The sequence below is a fragment of the Hesperophylax consimilis genome, chromosome 15 (genome assembly GCF_061612785.1).
Source record: "Hesperophylax consimilis isolate HC1 chromosome 15, BYU_Hcon_1.0, whole genome shotgun sequence".
NCBI lineage: Eukaryota > Metazoa > Arthropoda > Insecta > Trichoptera > Limnephilidae > Hesperophylax > Hesperophylax consimilis.
Window position 1 is genome coordinate 25,650,027 of NC_142850.1, and position 19,414 is coordinate 25,669,440.

Genomic DNA, 19,414 nt, shown 5'->3' on the forward strand with positions numbered 1-19,414 from the left:
TTGTAGATAAGCGAAACAGAAAGTTTTGTTGATAAAAATGTTGCTTCCAATGTAACTGTAATGTTGTTTCAAGTTGTTTTTTGAGCAGAAACAAATATTTAAAAAAAAATCTTTTTAAAATTCACAAAAACATGCAAAAAAAGTTTGATGGAAATTATGCACATTGTTGTTTTTTTTTTAAATGCTGAACATTTTGCATTGGTGGATAGCTCGGTTTTGCTTTTAAACCCCTAATTATAATATTGTTTTGTTTACACAGGTTAAACTAATAAAAAACATAATAAAGAGGAGAATATTTATTTATATAATGTAGACTGTTATAAAAGAACACATTTAAAAACATATATTTTGTAATGTTTGTCTACGGACTTAACTGTTATATAATATAATGATAGCCATCGTATAATAGTATAGGTACTTCATCTATTCATTTACATTTCCTATCTTCTATCAATCCTTAATTTACTATTTACACATTATGGATGTTTAGTAGATATTTAAACAATTGCCTTTTCCTTAACTTAATAATTACACAATAATACAAGAAAATATAAATAAGTTTTAAAGTGAAATTGAAAATAAAAGTCTGATCGTGATATCTTATTAACAAAAGCATATTAACAGACTCAGAACAGATGTGCACTTCATATTATAGTAAATTATTTCGAAAAAAACTTGGTTCCTCAAACCTGAAACCTGCATAGAAAGAAACATCAACAAAACAACAATAACTTAAGCTAATATTCATGGTAAATGGCATCACATCTATGTTTAATCTAAAGGTATAACTCCGAGATCAGCTGCAGACTGCAAACTTAATACATGAAGTCTGCGGTCTGCCGCTGGGTTCGCAGTCTGCCGCTGACCTCGGAATCACACCTTAAGCTTTCCAATCCTTGTTCCATCTTCAAAACTACATTATTATTATACAGATCAATAATTAGTTATTGTATAAAATGGCATAAATAATATATTGACATTTACGTAATATGTGGATTTTGGTTCTTTGTACTTTTGAACGATTTAAACAAGATGTACAACGTTTCAGGTCAAATGTGACAACATATTCTTCATTATTCGATCAAACTAACCTAAAAAAAGCGTCAAAATTTAGCGCTTCAATCAATAAATAGAAATATAAAACTTTCAGAGGTTAATCATTAAAACTACCAACAAATCTATGTCCAGCAATAATTTAAGAAAAAGTAGGATATCTTTTTTACATTTAGACGGCGCCTATCTTATTTACATTTTTACAAGTACCGCGATAATCAAACTTCCCACATCGCAAATGGTAAGTATCATCGGCGCTATACAATCACTCCTTTTCTTCTCCGCGATAATGTCTATCTTTCCCTTTATGTGGTCCTTGTTCACTTATTCACTTTCACTTATCACAGTTTTTTCTCTAAATCACAACGAAATCACTTCTCAATTTAGTACACCTTCAGTTTGCCAGTTCAAATTTTAACAAGCACTCAAAATCTACTTCCCAAAGAATTGACTAACTGAATAGGATTAATTCATATATATAATTTATGATACATAATTACAAATTTAATAAAGTATTAGTTATTAAATAAAATACATATTAAATCAAGGGATTGGGAATTCAATTACATTGATGACTGTTTTGTAAGATTTCATCAATTGTTTTTGAAAATGCTATTCCTTCATTTCCCAGGGCTTTTGTTAATAGCCGTATAGATTCTTACATTACATGGCAATTGTTGAGTGTTTTTGCACAAAATTCTTTTATCACTTGGTATATATATATATATATTTAGCTGCTATAATATTTTTTAATTCCATCATATGGCGTGTGGGACTGCCATAATTCAGAATGACAAATTGATATTGTAATACATAGCTAAACTAGACGCCTTTTAACCAGATAACTATCACAATACATAGTGACGTACACATGTGACAACCGTCAGTCTATTGACCTAGACGCAGCTGAACTTCACCCCGTCGTCGCTGGAGTAGCAGTTGTGACAGTGCAGCTGGTTGTGACGAACCCTGACGTCTGCCCCGAGGCGTCCGTCACCGAGGCGAACTCCGCACACGCAGCACTGGAAGCACGACAAGTGGTAGAATAGTCGGAGCGACTCAATTATCATGGCAGCACCACGACCTGCAAGAAGAGCAAATAAAATCGAGTTAGTAAGGAGAACGAATCCAAACATCTTGCTGCCATGGGAGACAATAACACAAAAGCGAGACTTGATTTAACAATTTGCCTCAAAAATTACGTCAAGGTCCATGATTTAATTTTATTCACGTCAAATCAATTTTGTTCATCTGGTGGAGGTAGTTTTATGGTCTGGTCAATGTCATTAATAAATAAAAGAAAAAGCAGGGGTCCAAGGATTGATCCCTGGGGAATCCTGGTGTTGATTTTTTATTCATGAGAAAGCTGGCGTCCATAACTGACATTGTACAAGTAGCTAGCCAATAAAATATCATGTTCGAACGCTTTCTCGAAATCAGCATAAATCACATAAACTTTAAAAACTACACCAGAAAAAAACAATCAAAGCTACTACTACTCAATGCTTAAAAGAATCACCTACTGACCAAGTTCTTCAGCGCAATGTGAGCATTTCTTCTTCCCACTGACGCTGAGCATCCTCTCGGGGGATTCTCCTGTGGGGGGAGGGGGCGGGCTGGCGAGGGGGGGAGGTGGTGGCGGGGGCCCGGGCCGGGCTAGAGGTGCGGGGCCCCCTAGACCCTGGGCTCGCTGCGTAAGGGTCTGTATGATGGCATCGGGCAGATGCTTGGGCCGGCTCTGGCTCTGGGGGCTGGTCTGTGCCTGCTTCTTGATGTTGCTGCGGAGCTGGTCTATCCTGCGCTGTTCTGCTTCCTGAAACAAAAATAATTTTTTTAAATTTGGAAAATAAGTAATTTTCTGGATAATTAGTCATGTTTAAATTATCTTATACTAGCACAGTAGTTATCTTATACTAAATGAACATATTAGTGACATATATGGGCAAAATTTAAACTCTGACGGCTAGAATAACTTGATGGTCAATTAATTAAATGTCAGCATTTTAGAAAAACTGGTTATGTAGATGTTAAAAATAGCATAAATTGGTACCTGAATGAGCCAATGCTGATTGTAGTCATAGTTCTGTGGGTCAGATCTTCTCTTGGGCTGGAGCCAATCTGCTGCGGGGATCAACCTGGACCTCGGAGCTGCACTGAGGGCCTGAGGGAAGACAGTATAGCATTTAAAGCCATGCATTCGGTGTGGAGGCAGAAACAAATGGTTCCATGATAACTCAACACAGTGACTATTCAACACACATTTAAAAAGTGATATAAAGTCATGATGAAAAAAAATAAAATTTAAACCTAACCTAACCTACCTAACCTAACCCAGTTAAAAAAGTTTTTGTTTCATCACTTTCCATGACTTTATATAACTTTTTAAAGATGTGATGAATTATCATTTTGATGATTTATCCGGTCACCGAAACAAATGTGGGGCGCCATATTATGAGTGAAAGATTTAATGACCATCTTCCTTGTCTCCCATTTTCCAGAGCCAGTGGACCTACAATATCCCCAATTAGGGTATGTTGTGAGGCTGGTTGGAAGTACCTGGGTATTTAGTTCTGGTCTCCAAACACGGCTAAAGTCATTCAAGCAAATTTTCGATTCTGAATGGTGGTCTTTCACCAGGGCGATACTGAGTTTATCAGCCACTCTGGCTAGCCTATGTGGGTTTATTGGATTATCGCAATATTTAGCTGCCTATTTACGCATAAATCATCCTTTTCTCTAAATAGTATAAATCAAAGTTGCTATCCGCATCTGTCTGTTTGTGCGTTTAGTTCTTCTAAACAACTCAACAGATTTTGATAGGGTTTTCACTATCATTTAGAGAATTTCTTCCGAAAGGTTTATATATATATATATATAATACATGCATACTACATTTATGGAAAGTAGAAGAATGTGGATGTTTTGTAATCAACTCGTAAAAAATATATTTTATGATGGGCGCTTACATTGCTAACGCTGGCTAAACCTTATGAGATACATCAAAATAATGAACTTCAGAATTGTATATCTTAAAAAGGACTACAGAATAGTTCGCGATGGTATATGTCTATCTCTTAAGGATAATGCCCAGCAACACCGGGTACACGTCAGCTAGTCATTAATAAAAAATAATAACTCAACAGTAGCACACAGAAAGAGTGGATACTACAGAATAAACGTAGGTCTGTAGGTAATAATATGATGGTGGACTAACATGCAATGTGTTTCTGGTCATCTGGTGATGGGGAACGGCATTGTTGTTCACCGGGGGCTTCTGCCTCAACACCAGTCCTGACTCTCGGTCAATGTTGGCGTACTCCGAGGATGCTGACGGCATTCTGCTACTCCTGGAACATGCATCAAATTAGTTACACAATAAGATAATTAGTGTACAGTCAATTCAGTTTTTATATCATTTTAATAAACACAGTTCCTATGTCTCATTTTCCTATATATATTATGTACTGTATTTTTTACATGGTGTTTATGTTTCGATGATTGATACAAATGAATCCCCCTTTTGAAAAGTGGATTTGCTAGTAGCTCACCACACTTGTCTCGATTTTATGATATTTTGAATCTTAAAAAATGCTCCTAGCATACTAAAATAAATTTGATTCGCTTGGTAAGGAAATAAGGTATTTTAATATTTTTCTAGCTTGTCGTTTCGTCGCTTGCAAATGTTTGTAAAAAAAAAAAGTGCACAATATATCTTGTCAAAATTTTAATTTTTAAAAATCGTAGTGCCGTATTTATTTACAGAAAAGCCTTCATATGAATTATTTTTTATCGTGAAGAACGTTTATTTATCTGGAAAATATAATAAAACTCAAGAATATTTTTTAATTATAACATTAGATTAAAAAAATTCATCCTCAAGAATCTACTTAGGAAAGATATCGAAAACATTATAAATATACAAACATATTATCTGGAAAAAAGTATCATTTACAAAACCATTTTTTGCAAAATATTACGCAAATAGGGTCAGCCAGCGTATGACGGGCGAATAGCATTTTAACCCTGGCATTCCACGGAGTAAGTGTAATAATGTATAATCTTTCCATTTATTATTAATATGTATGCACAATGAATTGAAATGTAACCAACCTGACATTGAGTTCTCGTTCCTGCATTTCTAGACTCGTAGTCCTGGTCGGTTTTAGCGGTGGAACCGGGGGCGGCAACTTCTTGATGATCATCGGGTTGGCTTTCGCCACGGCCGGGCTGGGTTTCCCGTTAGCCACCGCAGCAGCAAAGGCAACAATCTCCGCTTGCTCCATGGCCAGGTCGGGCATCGACTGGCGATAGTTCACTCCCGCCGGTGCTGGGGGTGCATAAGAGTACACCGGTTCTTTGGACACGCGGGCCGGGTACGATTGTATCATGTTTATGTCTTGGAGCGAACGTCCGCGGCGGGCCTGGTTCTCTCTGAACACCAGGTTGTCTCTCTGTCTCTTGAGCTCTTCTTGTTCCAGTTGCAGGAGCTCCCTTTCCACCCGGAGGACTTCCTGCAAATCAAATCATGATTTCAAATTTAATTTATGGGACTTTGTTTTGGATGCTAAAGAAAAATCCAAGGAAATAACCGATCACCATCTAAAACTGAAAATATAACATCAACATGTAATATGTATACATTTTGTACTAGAAATAGATAAGAAAAAGGTAATAGAAACAAAAGAAGATATGGCATGGAAGTGTGTCGAAGTGGCGGAGGGTGTAATGCGCAGAATTCCCTCGACGGATAGATCAGATAGGTCTAGCTAGATCGTTGTCCGTCTGTCCATCACGAAGCGATCAGTGTAAATGTACGCAACAGATCAGCTCGCCGAGCAAAACCTCAATCGCAGTCGATGAGGATGATGTCATTCAGCAATGGTATGCCCAAAATTAGCATTCATTCATTCATTCATTCACAGAAACAAAAACAAAATCGAAATTTAAATAGATGTATTTAAAAAGAGCATGACGTTAGCAACAAAAAATTTAAAGAAGATTACACCGCATGTTATGAATTCCATTGAAATACTGGTAAAACAAATACAGTCACATAACAGTGCTGGAATAATTTATAAAAAGCATGAAGTCATTATTATACAACATTATATGAGGTCACATGTTAGGTCATGTGTTACATTTTAGCATTTTATCACTTTCCTAATACGTACCTATGAAGTAAGTATGATATAATATTAACATTGATGTTGAGATGTGTTGATGATATATTAATAAGTCATGCTTGTGTTATTCAGTGGGCGCTTTTATAATTATTGCGGCACGGTAAGGGAAGCAAAATTTATGGGTTTGTATGTCATTGACGCCCACGGCATGCCACGTTACGTTAATGTAATGTAGGTAACGTTAAGAGCATCTTCATACAAACCCATATATTTTGCTTCGTTGTTATGCCGTCATGCCATGCTGATATTAAAATTATAAATTGTAAAAATGCCCAATGAATGCAAATCAATAGTAATCAATTAGTTATTAAGGCTATACTTAAAAGAATTCGTAATCTGCTCTTTCATAGAATAGCTTTGTCCGTAAACAAACTCAATGCTTTCAAGAAAGGTATATAAATATAATATTGTATTGGTAATTCAAGGCAATATTGTGTTTGTAATCCTTTCTTGAAAGAGTTTAGTTTCTATCTGCACAAAATGATTTACTCAAATTCATGTTGTGTATGTACGAGAACGAATAATAATTAACGAGCGCAAACGAATAATTCTTAATATTTTAAAGCGAATTCTTTTAAGTACAGCCTTAGAATGGATTGTTAGAGGTGTAAGAGCATGCAACGGGAGAACAGAAAGTAGATGGTTAATTTTGTCAATGGTAACGGATTATTCACCTCGAAGTGCCCGTCATCAGAAGAATCGTCGGACCTTTCCTTTAGTTCCTTCTTCTGAAATTAAAACAGGGATGATGTTTTGTTATTTACAAACAAGTTAGCGGACAAATGGGAAATATTATTATTTAGTGTAATGAGTGAAATAAAAGAGGATGCATACATCGAAATGAGAACAAAACAATACAAGTGAAAACACAAAAATATCGTGACTGAAGTGCAAGCATATTGTAAGGAATTCCTACGACAGCAGTTTAAGTGTGGATATCTGATCAATGATACAAAAATATATCAATGAAGTTGATGTAAATGGTTTAAATCAGATTATTGTGATAAGATAACCCAAATACGCACTGGTAAAACATACTAAGTGCAGTAGTTACCCGGGGTCTAAGTGTCTGTCACGTAACGCCCATTATCGTACCTATTAACCACCGCATATTTTGACAATCTTGTTGTATTTTTTTTAATTTGCGATTAATTGCCCCGGCCAAAAAAAAAGATTAGATTGAGGGTCGGGATAGGAATAAGACTGAGGGCAATTAGTCCGACGGCTGGGATGAAGCAGGACGGCAAACAAGCCGAATACTTCTTCGGACAGCTGTTTAAAGTGACGTACCCCACAAGGGAGGAATGGGACACGGTCCCAGGTCCAAACTCCAAACAGGAACTAATCTGGTTCACAGACGGGTCCAAGATGGAGGAAGGAACAGGGGCCGGGGTCTGTCTACAGGGATCTAAGAGGGAACTCAGTATACCTCTAGGAATGCACTGCACTGTGTTTCAAGCTGAGATGAAAGTCATCTTAGCCTGCGCACAGGAGAATATGAGTATCGGGTACAGAAATAAGAACATAAATATATGTTCGGATAGCCAGGCGGCCTTAATGGCACTGGAAAGTAACAGATGCGACTCCAGACTGGTGATGGAATGCAGGACTATCCTTATAGAACTGGCGACCATCAATAAAGTAACCCTGCTCTGGGTACCAGGACATAAAGGTATTGAGGGCAACGAGCGGGCTGACGAACTAGCAAGGAAAGGGGCGAAAGCACCACTTGCGTGATCTGAGCCGGCCGTAGGAGTAGCAGCTTGCCACACCAAACTACATATCGAGAGGTGGGTCAAATCCCAATAATGGAAGGAATGGAAGAAGGCACCCGGAATGAGGCAATCTAAAGTACTCATAAACGGACCGGACCCTAACCGAACCAGGCAACTACTCGATATGGACAGAAACTCACTGAGGGAACTGGTAGGACTATTAACGGGACACTGCCATCTCAGGAGACACATGCAACTGTTGGGAGTGGAAAACACCAACATCTATAGGAAATGTGAAGAGGAGGAAGAGACTCCAATTCACCTATGGTGCCAATGTCCCGCTCTGCTGGGAATAAGGCTCAGATACCTGGGAAGACACAGTGTGGAACCAGAAGACATCGCCACATATCCAATGACAGCCCTGGTGAACTTCATAAAAGGGACCGGGTTACTGGCAAGGGAATGAGGTAAAATGGGAGATAGTACAATGGGCCTATGGCCTAAGTGCTCGCGGGGAACGTAAGTAAACCGCCTCCGACTTTAAAAAAAATAGGGTCGGGTATTTGGATTTCCGTCACATTTAATGTCGACATAAATTCAGCACCACTGTGAATTTATAACGTTCAGAACGGTCCATGTTGGTCCTCAGTCCGTCTACAGCTTGACAGAGTTGGGTTGTTTGATCAGCCGTTGATTAAGCTGTTGTGGTGCAATGGTCATCAAAATTTCACCAAACTCTGAACTGCCGAGAATCAGTAGAAAACGGTTCAAATGTCAAAAATTCAAAATGATGCTAATTACTGATTTGATGATGACATCGAATAGGAGGGATTTCAAACACCCGGGTTTTTTTAAGGAACCTTACAAACTTCTTGCACTTTGGTCATGGAGACTTGAACAATATGCTGAATAATATTAATATGTGAGCTTTAGGATTAGATGAAAAGCCACTCGGTGAATGCAGGATGCGATGTGAACAGAAAAATACTAACCTGCTGCTCCCTGATTTGTTCTTCCAGACTTCTGATCCTTCCGTCATCTTCCGCAGCACCGTTGTCTCCGTCGATGCTCCTCTGCTTCTCCAACATGATCTTCTCCTGCTCCAGTTTGATCAGTTTGTCCGTAAGCTGTTGCCCCATTAGGTCTTGCCGTTCCGAGTAAGAGTTAGGTTTGGCGAAATGGCGACTTTTCTCATTATCGGAACCGTCGGTGAAATCACGGTCTTTTTTACCCATCTCTTCTTCTTCCGATGTCATGCTCGTGTTCGTGAACGGCTTTGGAATAAAAAAGAATCAAAATTAAAACTCGAACTTATAATACATTGATATGATACAATACCAATGTACCACTGTAGCTAGGAGCACTCCTGTCCCGGTGCGACCAGCACACTAGGAAGCACTGTTTTATTAGGACTCGGAACTTGGGAACTAAGGATGGAAATAAGGTTGGAGTTTGATTGGCCGGAATTCAGGCAAAGTGGGATGAGCAGGAATAAAGGAATCGATTGAATATTGGTTTTCACCGAACTTGTAACAAATCATGCTAAAGTAATGATAGTTCTTATCTCGCTATTTTTATTGTCGAAGGATCAACTCTCTCGAAATTACTGTTGCAGTATGAATTATGATAGTATTTGATGTATTTATTGATTTATTAGCACTTATGATGTAGAGTGATGCTGAACATGAACATGTCGAACGATAGCACTGTTATTATCCACACAATTTGATATCAGACTATGTATGTACAGCGTATGTTCTATGCGCAGAAAACAACTGAAGCATGTGTCAGTTTCAAGCGCAGATAATGCTGTCTGTACAGGGTGTATCAGTATGTACCGTGATCTTATTTCTGTTCACCGGTGACTATTCAATGCTGTGCAATGCTATGTGTACCACGTGGTACAAGTGGGCCTTGTGAAAAATCGAAGTAACCAGTGGCGACATGTGACAGAAATAAACATTTTTTGATTTAAGAGATAAAAATAAAATAATGTAACATTTTTTACTCTAAATATGGTCGGGTATGTACCGATACACCGTGCAACGAGTGAAGCTGAAAAATAAATTTAATATTTATAGAACAGTATACAAAAACCATAGAATAAAGAAGAACACGAGAAATGCCATTTGGGGGTGTTTGGTTCGATTGAGGTTGGAAAAAGAGTCAGTTTGACATCAATCTCAGTATAATTTGGGTAGCGCCATGCATGGAAACCAGCTTCAAAAAGTAGCATATCCGTAGACGACTTGTGGTTGCATCACAATCACGTGGCTTGTAAGTATCTATGTGTACGAAAGACTTTACAGTTCTAAAAGAACTGTCCAAGGATAAAGTTGTATGTAATGATATAAAGTTACCTCGCTTCCCTGACGACTGTGTTGTTCGGACAGAGTGTCTGGAGAAGGCTGTTTGTTGGACCAGGTGTCATCAGAGTGTCCGCGGTCCAGCTCGACTCCGGAATCCCGGCTCTCTCCGAGATTGGAGTCCGAGTCGTAGTACAGCGTCTTCCGGTAGAGCATCTTCTCAACCCTCGTCTCCTCCTGGAGGAAGCTGGTGATGTCGGGACGAGGAGCCAGCGACAGTTGTGGCTCCAGGTAGCTGTCATCTTCCCCGCCCTCGAGCCCCAGGAAGCTCGATCGCTTGTTTCTTATCTCTTTCTTTATACGTTTGGTCGAGTTTAAGCGAATCAAAGGGGCCTGAAATATTTGTTTATATTTCAGATCATGGCAACAATATTACTGAGGTATTTCACAGAAATTCTAATATACTTATTATCACTGTCATCAAATGACCAAAAAGCGCCATTTTGTTTTTTGACATTTGAAAGGTCCATGTTAAACGGCGATTCTAGGTACTATTCAGCTATTTATACAAATTGTGAACAACTGACAAGCATTGCAACAAAACAACACAAGTGTTTTTCTGCTCATCACAATTTGTTCAAAAGCTGAAACAGATTTAGGGTCGGCGTTTAACATGGACCTTTCATATGTCACTGGCCATTTGATGACGAATGTTTCATTTAATATCTGCAAAACATCCCAACCTAACCTTCTGTGAAACAGATTTAGGGTCGGAGTTTAACATGGACCTTTTCTTATGTCATTGGCCATTTGATGACGATTGTTTGATGACATTTGAATATCTACAAAACATCCCGACCTAACCTTCTGTGAAACTACTACTCTTATTTCATCATCTGATACAAAAGATGAAAGATTAAATGAGTAGGTACTAAAAGGTTTGAATCTGCCAGTGAATTATCACAATAAATTATTTTAAAATACCTATAAAATTTTAGTTGCTAGAGAACACGATACCTGAGAAATGAGACGTAACTCAAAATTATATTATCTTAAAAAAATATATTTAAATTCTCAAATATTTGAGATGAAAATCTTTGAAACTATATTTGGACTTCATGCACAAGATGAAAACACAGCAAACAACACCTTTAGATAAATTAGAAAGATGGAAGAAAGAATTGTTAATGAAGAGTTTAAAAGATGGGAAAGGATAGGAAAGGAAGAATAATAAAAGATTTGTAGTTTTTAAGGAAAGGTTGCGATTTATTCAAGCAAAATGATTTAAAGTAGAAAAAAGTATCAATAATTGGAAATACAGGAGTTCTTAAGAAGATTTTCTAACTAATATACAAAGAAAACTAAAGATTTACATAACACCAAATTTAAAATATCTCATTATAAATCATCATGCAATGCGAAAAGATAAAGACAGACAGCTGACAGTTCCATTGTAACTTCGCCCTCTTTCTCACAAACGGATGCATGTAACAGAAAGAGAGAGATTAAAACGAAACCCTCAGTGGCCAGACCGTCATAGAACATACAGGGTTTTCCAATAAGAGGTGTTATTTTGAATAGCCCGCTATTTCGGTAGATGTTACTTTTGCAGCTGTAATTTTTTGACATTTAACAAGTAGAAACTACGCCATTAATAAAAATGGAACGATACACGCTTCAACAACGCATTGAAATGACTAAAATTCCACCTCGGTGGCTTCATCAACAAGCAAAATTGTCGCATCTGGGGCTCGGAAAACCCAAGAGTTATTGTTGAAAAGCCTCTCTATCCTCAATGTGTGACTGTTTGATGCAGTTTATGGTCCGGCGGAGTCATTGGACCTTACTTTTACGAAAATGAGGCTGGAGCAACAGTTACGGTGAATGGATCGCTATCGAGATGATGATTTTTTATTTTTTGATCGATTAATGATTTTTTATGGCCGGAATTGGATGGCATTGATCTGGACAACGTTTACTTTCAACAAGACGGCGCTACGTGCCACACAAGCAACGAAACCATTGATCTTTTACGATTGAATATCAAAATAACACCTCTTATTGGAAAAACCTGTAGTATTTAAGTTCCTTTAACTCTTGGTGTGCCGATGCAAAATTTTCGCTGACCGCCAGCTGATTCTGTTTTCGTAGTAACTTATTCGTTTTCACTGTCTTACCAGATAATGTGTCTACATATATATATATTGATAAAAATAGCATATTGTCTACCATAAGTAGCTTCGTCAGAATAGCTCAGAGAAATGATTTTTTCACTTTGCCGCCATATCTGTGCAGATACGTCGGCACTCAAGCGAATAAGAACATGCACAAGTTTACTAAAATATAATACAAGTAATAAAATAGGTACTAAAGGAAGACATAAACAAGCTTAAGAAATGTATGAAGGGATTGATTGATTTTAAAACAAGAAGATTACTAAGATAAAAGTTATAACTATTTTAACAAAATTAACCAAATGCTCCAGTGAAAAGTATCTCGGGTTATGGATATTAAAAATAATTTAGAAACTAACTACTGATAAATTTAAAAAACTTATAATCTAATGGTAACGGATTAGCAGATAATATAATATAACCTCACAATCAGAGTCACTTTTCGCCGGGTCATGCAATATAAAATCAAAATGTGAATGTTAATGCAAAATATAACTAAGTCTACCAATACCCTCACATGCCAAAGTAGATAAAGTAGATAATCTAATTTGCAATCAAGGGACATAGGACCTTATAAAGATTATTTATCATTTGCAGATTAGAGAATTTCAACTAAATTTGCGAATGCATTTCTTGGTATCTCAGAATTCAGTAATCAAGTTATAAAAAGAAAATTCCGCAATGGGTGGATCAGTAAATTGAGATTCAATATTGGTGTCCAGAAACTAGTGATACAATCGGAAAACTGGTGAATTTACATCATTTGGATTGTTAATTTTTAGTTTTGGATAATTTGGTTAATATCAGCTGTTTTGATCCATCTCTAAAAGTTTTGTTATCCATTTAGTTGCCAAAAAAAAGGTTTAAAAAAAATCTAAATGCTTGGATTATTTTTTTGGGTTCTCCGTGCGATCTAGATTCACCAGTTTCCCGCTTGTACCAGTAGTTTCTGGACACCGTGTATAACCCACCTTAGTAATATTTTGCATCGCCAGGATGAAACTATTTTAAGAAGAAAGGTAAGAAAAGAAACTAAACTATGTAATAACTTACCGAGTTAAGATCGTCATCATCAACGGGTGGCGGTGGAGGCTTCTCCTTGGGAGGCTCCATGGCGTTCTTGGGAGGCCCCAAGGGGAAACCCACCATGTCGTTACTGACCGCCAAACCAGAATACAACATGTCTATATTCTCATACAGAGGCACGTGTTGCGGCACATGTTTCGGCATGCTTTGCGTAAACTGTTTCGTCACAGCTTCGTCGATGATTTCCTTCTCTGCGACCATCTTTGACTCTTCCATTTTGATTATCTCTTGGAGCGGGGAAGTCTCTTTCTTCGACTTGAGGATATTCAGACTCTCCTCCACTCTCGGCAGATCCACCATTTTCTCTTTGACCTTTTCGTCAAACACTGGCTCGTCTATGTCGATGGCCTCAAAGGCAATTTCTAGAGCATCAACCACCTGTCAACATAAAACTTTATATAATTCTCGCCTAACTCTATACATGAAAGCACACTTCACATTGACGTAAAAGAATAATCGTAAATTCAAAAGCGTGAAAGCTGTAAATCAACAGAAAGTGTAAAAGCTCACTCAAATCCACAGAAATATTAAAAAAAAAATTTATCACTTTAACATTAAAAAAACGTGATTGTGTAAACTATAATGAAAAATTAAATAAAAAAACCTTCAAAGCTTCACTCATGTTGAGGGTATATTTCGGACTGAACAGTGTAAGCTAAGTATGTTAATATCAAAAAATGAAAGATAACAATCATGCAGATAAAATGATAACGTTTTGATTAAATAATATTGATTGCATGTTCCATTTATCATGGAAATGTGTTGTCGTGTAATTAATCATGTACATTTTTTGATGCATTTATTGATGTATAATTACATATTGCAATAATTGTAATACAAAAACTATTTCAAGAATTTTGTTTTTAAATGTTTTTGCTACATAAAGATCTATTAAGATCAAATAAAAATGATAAGGTAAGATGATATTAAGATTACTTTTGTGTAACATTGAAATTTGAGGATAAATAATAATTTAAGAATAAGGGAACTAAGTCGCAAAGTTCCAGGAAGCAATTTTTAGGAATAAGCAAAATTAACCAATAGCAGGAAGAAGCAATGGATGTATTTTAAATAAGTTGATGAAGAGAATTTACAATCCCCTGCAAAACAGTGTGATCTTATATAATTTATTGTTAGAAATTTGACATTAAATTTTTATAATTTATGGTTATTATTATTCAGGGGTTTAAGATCACAAGGGCCTATCTATAAAACATAATGTTGAGATTAACGCAAATAAAGATTGGAATGCTGATATGCCCAACTATATCTCTTTAATGGCTTTATGTACGAGATAGAGCTATAAGTCACTAATAAATATGATTATAGAATTACCGAAACCAAGCATAACTCAAAACATCAGTTTTTGTAGTTAGGTTAGGTTAGGTTAATTTTATTAACATCTTTGATTTTGACAGGATTAACTGATTTAGCTAATATCAGGCCAAATAAACCAAGATTCTAAATAAAAACCCGTCGACATCAGAAACATTAATTAAATGGTTGAAAACAAAGACACGTTCGTACATTAATATTCGATTACATAACAATAAAACAACATGCAATAGTTTAAAAAATATGAAATAAACAATAAACTTTTAACAAAAGCATGCATAAAAGTTTATAAAATTAACCATTTTGTTAGATTAAAACTATTCATGCTCACAAACGAGAAAAACATAGAAAAAGAAAAGACGTACGTGAGACGATACTTGGTGCTGTTTAACTATCCCAAAATGAAAACACAACATTGGTATACAATCAGTGTTGAAATCTCCATTTTAACAACTCATCTATTAGCACTTTTACCATGTTATAACTGTATTAATGTTACCATCCCATTAACTCGGTTTTTCCTTAAAGTAACTTTAACTTGGATAATATTTGAATCCTGCTTTTGGCTCGGTGAAATAAAACTGAGAGTCTGCGATTTTTTTCAGTGCCGGAACGATGTTATCTTCTTTGAAAGATGCTCAACAAACATCGTTGAGAGATAGCTCTGATAATATTATTTTCATAGAGATTTCCTTTGCAAATGATTATTCCTGATAAGAGAACAAGGTCGCCGTATGAAATGAAGTCTTCACAATAATACATACTTCACAATACCATTACCACAAGAACCATAGAGAATAATGTAATGGTTTGATGTATAAGTCCAAACTACCAGATTTCATCCTGCGTGAGATAAAAAGATTGCCTGAATATTGAGAGACAATTTAATGTAAATAAGGCAGGATGATTATAAATTTAATAAATTTTAAAGAACTTGTGCATCAAACCGATTAATGAAATGTAAAAGCTGTTTAGGAGGGTTGCTGAAGATGAAATACAAAAATAACAAACGTGAGTTTATTTTCAAAATGATCTCATTATTTTATTGGCATATTTCTACATTCATGTTCTAACAATAAAGGGTTTACATTTATCTAAAGTTTAAAGTACATAAATGGTTAGGAATTGAGGTATTAGTATTCGAGGGCTCGATTAGCAAAAAAGGAGAATATTTACATTTACATACTTTGCAAACAGTAAAAATAAATAATTATTATCGTTCATCATCGAGGCTACGAAATAATCAGACAAAATTAAATCGACGGACATTAAATGTTACTTATGTTGATAGAAAATTATAAACATCATTATTATTATTGTTACTTGGTTTCAGGATTCGCATGGACATCACTAGACAGAGATTGACTTTTCCCGTGAGAATGATCGTTAAAAAAGTTGTTGCATACCTTGAAGACAAATTTTTCCTCGAGACAATTATATTCGTAGTCGTCCTCTTTTGAAAGATTAGCGGGTATAATTTCAGGCATATCTAGGATAGGGGTGATGGGCTGTGATGGACTGGGAGAGGTTCTGTTGTTGATCTGCAGGATGGTCCACCGCCCACTGGACTCCAAGACAGGAGGACTTTGGAGAAACTTATCGCAAGCGGGGCTCAGCTCTGTGGGAGTCTTGCACTTGAGCTGAAAGGAGCCCGGGGAGAGACTCGGCTTGGGAGGGGGTTCGGGTTTGGATTGCACACAAGTTTTAGATGAAAGAGAAGATTTGTTAGTAGACATTTCAGATACCATCACCATAGGCATATCACAAGACACAGCTCTACCTCTATCGGATACTTCGTTAGTATTGTTAGAAGTAGAATCTAAGTTGTTTAGAGAGTTACCCAATTTAGAACAGATTTCTTTGAAATTAACATGAATTAACATTTTCCCTTCAAACACCATATCGCTCTCTGAACCGACAGAGTTCTCTTGGAGACTTACGCTGGTGTCCGGCTCCAGGGACTTGACGGTGTCCTCTTCTTCGCGGTCGAAGAACACGTCAGTGGTTTCCTCCACGGTGGGAGGGTCGTCTTCAGTCACGGAGGAATGTGACAGCACCGGGCAGAAGTCCTTGTAGCTGCAGTCCTCGGTGTCGGGATGCGGGGATTCACTGAGGATTCCATCCACATTCACCACGGTGTCTTGAGAGACGGTTGAGGTTCCCAGGAGGGTGAGAGACAAGTGATCCTCGCCAGTTTCGTCTGCGTGAGACACAGCGCATGAAACATCTCCAGTATGGATGCCACTGTCTTCACGGTCTGTCTCTCCTCCGGTTCCTGTTTCTCCACACAAGTCCTCGGAGCTCTGAATCCTTTCAAATTTTCCAGTGGGCAGATTATCATCTGTGTCCAGGCTATCCAAAGAGCGATGGAAGCGTTTGCTATCATACAGACCACTTTCGGGACTACTGTTTCGCTCGCTACTGTTCTGGTGACTTTCGTAGGAAGAATCTTCCCTGAATTCCATATCGTCATAGCCATTATTTTGCTTCAACTTAATAGTGATCTCCCTTTCAGGTGCACGAATCACGCTCTTGTTGGTGGCCGAATCCAGATTGGACAACCTTTCTTTAATAGTTTGTGTCATACCGGATGACATTACATTATTGACAGTAAGTTTATCTTGGGAGTTATGAGACTTCAAACTTGAAAGTCTATCTCTGACAGACGGCACATTTGAAAGATCACCATTTGACAGTTTGGTGGAGATTTTGTCTGTGACAGCCACATGCTTCTCTAGACTCGAAAGCCTTTGCTTGAGGCTGCTGGCCTCTGTGGGAAGTACGCTGGTACTCTTAACAGTGTCTGGATATTCAGTGAGCTTTTCTAAGTGTGATAGACGGTCTTTGATAGATTTGGAGTTACTCAAATCTCCATTCAGCTTTTTGCCCAGTCCGTTGGATTCGGGAGAGGATTCCTTCTCGAAGAGTTCCCTTCGTTTGAGGACGTCAACTTTTGGAAGGACCTTCTTATTAGTGTCAGCGTTGCTCAGCTCAACACTGGAAGAGCGCCTCTGTTCAAACGAGGAAAGTTTATTTTCAATTTTATTTCCCAGAGACGTCCGTCTCAAGTTACCATTTGTATAACTTTCGGGGGACTTTTCTTTTATGGAGTCCTTCAGAGAGTTAACCTTATTGTTGATAACATCGGTGGACTGAGTTCTGGGTATGATTCTGGACTTGTAGTTTTGAATTGCTCCCTCGTACGTGTATTCCTCGGGCTCCGGAGAGCTGATGGTAGCGGTGGTGCATGTGTCATACTCATTGGCGCTGGATCCCAACTTCCTGATGCCCACTTCGGACATGTTGTCAAGATCGGAATGATTTTTGTCCAAATCCATTCCATCGCTCTGTAAATAATTAATAGAGGACATTAAAAACTGAACACGACAACACAAAATGTTGCACACAAATAAAATACATAAACATTTACATATTGCAAAAGAAACATACACAAAAAGGCAACTACGTAATCAATACATGTCCATCATAGGAAACTCAGTAAAATTACAGAAGTTAACTCAAACGTTGTTATTTCCCTATTGTCTTAATTTTTTCAGGATTATTGCAGGAAGCTTTTAAATATTCTCTCATAAATACACTCATTACAATAAGTCTGATAGATACATTCATGTATAAATATGCATTTCCTCTACATAGGAACAATATACGTATATTGTTTCAGATTATTTTGAACCAGATAATACCCGTGTTAAAAAATGACCATTTTTTTTAAGGTCATTGATAAGAATTCATTAATGTTTTTTTTTTTTTTTTTCTCTTGAATCAGATGATCTATGTATATTGATGACATAAAATAATTAAAATAACATCATTGATAAAAATAATACGACTGACACTCCCACAGTGTCATAATATTAAGCTGAGATAAATTTCTGAAGATGTTAGATTGGAGATGTTTTTGGGATAAGATTGGCAGTTAAATATATGGCAGATTAAGAAATTAAAAACAAAGAATGCAAAATGAATAATATAGGTACTATTGATAAATAATATAACTGCCAAAAGTGTTGTAATATTCAGTTTTGGAGTAAAGATCACTTGTAATTAGATTGCCATTCAAATGCCATGAATTCAAAATGGCGTTGATTGGCACTCCAATGATTGTATTTGAATTTCGGTGAGAATGTTTGGGGGAAAAGATTGGTAAGGTAACTCTATAAAACAGAACATGATAAAAAATAATAGGTTAGTTTAGACTAGTAATTCTGCGAACTGTAAATATGTTTCTATTTTTAAATTATTTAAGAAATTATAACCCTTTCAAATTCCCTCTGAAAATATAATATTTGTAAAGGTACCTAAATACCTACCTACTTAATTATAAACCATATATTTCATGTAACATTTTTAAAAATTTGAAATAAGGAATTATAAAATTTATCCAATGAAACGTCACTATCTTTATAACAATTATTCTTTTTTTCAAACTTTCTTCGTGATAGAATAAGGATGTCCAAATGACGATTTCACATTTGAAAAAAGAATCTTTAATAAACCATTAAAATGAATACCATCTTGAACCGAAAAAGGAACATACATAT

General features: G+C 36.8%; 1 protein-coding gene across 4 annotated transcripts in view; it reads right to left on the bottom strand.

Moving 5' to 3' along the window:
* Positions 1-281: 281 nt before the first annotated feature.
* The window catches only part of smash (smallish), a 332,173-nt gene continuing 313,040 nt past the window's right edge, over positions 282-19,414 (bottom strand). The window contains exons 10-19 of one of the 4 annotated variants that reach the window (XM_089640402.1): positions 16,793-18,199; positions 13,485-13,895; positions 10,312-10,650; positions 8,944-9,225; positions 6,911-6,964; positions 5,164-5,564; positions 4,268-4,400; positions 3,104-3,214; positions 2,581-2,866; positions 282-2,137 (exon numbers count right to left, since the gene is read on the bottom strand). In XM_089640402.1, the coding sequence (XP_089496528.1) occupies positions 1,950-2,137; positions 2,581-2,866; positions 3,104-3,214; positions 4,268-4,400; positions 5,164-5,564; positions 6,911-6,964; positions 8,944-9,225; positions 10,312-10,650; positions 13,485-13,895; positions 16,793-18,199 (3,612 nt within the window). In that variant the 3' untranslated portion in view covers positions 282-1,949. Of the gene's footprint in view, positions 2,138-2,572; positions 2,867-3,103; positions 3,215-4,267; positions 4,401-5,163; positions 5,565-6,910; positions 6,965-8,943; positions 9,226-10,311; positions 10,651-13,484; positions 13,896-16,792; positions 18,200-19,414 lie in introns of all 4 variants that reach the window. The other 3 variants (XM_089640404.1, XM_089640405.1, XM_089640403.1) reach the window with 3 other exon arrangements.